Below are 1,833 nucleotides of genomic sequence, written 5' to 3'. Positions count from 1 at the left end.
GTAGGAGATGAAGCTCAGAGCAAAAGGGGTATCCTCACTTTGAAGTACCCCATCGAACATGGTATTATTACCAACTGGGACGATATGGAGAAGATCTGGCACCACACCTTCTACAACGAGCTCCGCGTCGCCCCTGAGGAGCACCCAACTCTGCTGACTGAGGCCCCTCTTAACCCCAAGGCTAACCGTGAGAAGATGACCCAGATCATGTTTGAGACCTTCAACGTCCCAGCCATGTATGTGGCCATTCAGGCTGTGCTGTCCCTGTATGCTTCTGGCCGTACTACTGGTGAGACAATTATTTTAACATTAACCACTCACATTAATCATATATGTTGAAGATCTGATTTACAAATAATTTTATTGTATATAACAAAATGTGCAAATTTTTTCTGACCCATTTTTTCTATATTTTAGGTATTGTGCTGGACTCTGGTGATGGTGTGTCCCACAATGTCCCCATTTATGAGGGTTACGCTCTGCCCCACGCCATCATGCGTCTGGATTTGGCTGGTCGCGATCTGACCGACTACCTCATGAAGATCCTGACCGAGCGTGGTTATTCTTTCGTCACAACTGGTAGGTAAATGCAGTTTGACAATTTCTGTGTTGTATTCTTCTGTTTATCTGAACAGCTCAGAATTTTTCTTCAGCTGTGTCTTTCGATAAATTTGTTACATTTGTTTAGGGATACACAATATTTCAGTACCATAATGGTTATTGGCCAAAGTTTTTTTTTTATTTATTGTATCAGTCATTGTTGGATATACACTACCTTTCAAAGTTTGGGGTCAGTGAGTTTTTTTTTTTTTAATGAAATCTTTAATAATTTAATAACACCTTTTTGGCTTGTCAATATCTGCCAGAATTTTATTATGGTGCATCCATTTGTTATTTGTTCTGCTATGTTAGAAACAACTGACTTACTTAAAACTCTTTATAGCTGAGCGTGAGATTGTCCGTGACATCAAGGAGAAGCTGTGCTACGTGGCTCTGGACTTTGAGAATGAGATGGCCACTGCCGCCTCTTCCTCTTCCCTGGAGAAGAGCTACGAGTTGCCCGACGGCCAGGTCATCACCATTGGTAACGAGCGTTTCCGTTGCCCAGAGACCCTCTTCCAGCCTTCTTTCATTGGTGCGTAAAGACAAACATTATTATAAAGTGCTGAATTTTCCATACAGCTCTTAGTTTTATAAATAAGGTGTTTCTAAACAGGTATGGAGTCTGCTGGAATCCATGAGACCGCCTACAACAGCATCATGAAGTGCGACATTGACATCAGGAAGGACCTGTATGCCAACAATGTCTTGTCAGGTGGTACCACCATGTACCCAGGTATTGCTGATCGTATGCAGAAGGAGATCACTGCCTTGGCCCCCAGCACAATGAAGATCAAGGTAATGCATATGTGGTTATCCTTTAACATGGTCCCACTCTCCACAATGCATCACTAACCTGTTCATGTGTCTCCTTATTCTGACAGATCATTGCCCCACCTGAGCGTAAATACTCTGTATGGATCGGTGGCTCCATCTTGGCTTCCCTGTCCACCTTCCAGCAGATGTGGATCACCAAGCAGGAATACGATGAGGCAGGCCCCAGCATTGTCCACCGCAAGTGCTTCTAAATCCATCATCTGCATCTATTTGCTGTGGAATATGCAATAATGGAGAATACATTCATCATTATGGGACAGCTTTGGTACAAATTTATTTTGTACCCATGTGTTACTTGATGAACATACCCTGGATTACCAAGCAGGAACACGATGAGGCAGGCCCTAGCATTGTCCAAACAAACACAATCAAGATCCAGAAGACCATTATACCATG

The 1,833-nt window shown here is 43.0% G+C and overlaps 1 protein-coding gene across 1 annotated transcript; it reads left to right on the top strand.

The window, feature by feature from the left end:
- Positions 1–1,833, top strand: LOC107552947 (actin, alpha skeletal muscle 2-like). Its single transcript, XM_016235002.1, has 5 exons — positions 1–289; positions 418–579; positions 944–1,135; positions 1,217–1,398; positions 1,485–1,833. Exons 1-5 carry the CDS (start codon positions 85–87, stop codon positions 1,626–1,628), a joined length of 885 nt encoding a protein of 294 aa, XP_016090488.1. The 5' UTR covers positions 1–84; the 3' UTR covers positions 1,629–1,833.

Source organism: Sinocyclocheilus grahami, unplaced genomic scaffold, assembly GCF_001515645.1.
Source record: "Sinocyclocheilus grahami isolate Dianchi unplaced genomic scaffold, SAMN03320097.WGS_v1.1 scaffold461.1, whole genome shotgun sequence".
Lineage (NCBI taxonomy): Eukaryota > Metazoa > Chordata > Actinopteri > Cypriniformes > Cyprinidae > Sinocyclocheilus > Sinocyclocheilus grahami.
Note: the sequence above shows the minus strand (reverse complement) of the source record. Positions and strands in the feature narration are given on the sequence as shown.

Coding starts and splice junctions, on each gene's coding strand:
- LOC107552947 (XM_016235002.1), top strand. CDS start 85: ATGGAGAAGATCTGGCACCACACCTTCTACAACGAGCTCCGCGTCGCC. Junction 290..417: donor TGCTTCTGGCCGTACTACTG/GTGAGACAATTA, acceptor TCTATATTTTAG/GTATTGTGCTGGACTCTGGT. Junction 580..943: donor TTATTCTTTCGTCACAACTG/GTAGGTAAATGC, acceptor AACTCTTTATAG/CTGAGCGTGAGATTGTCCGT.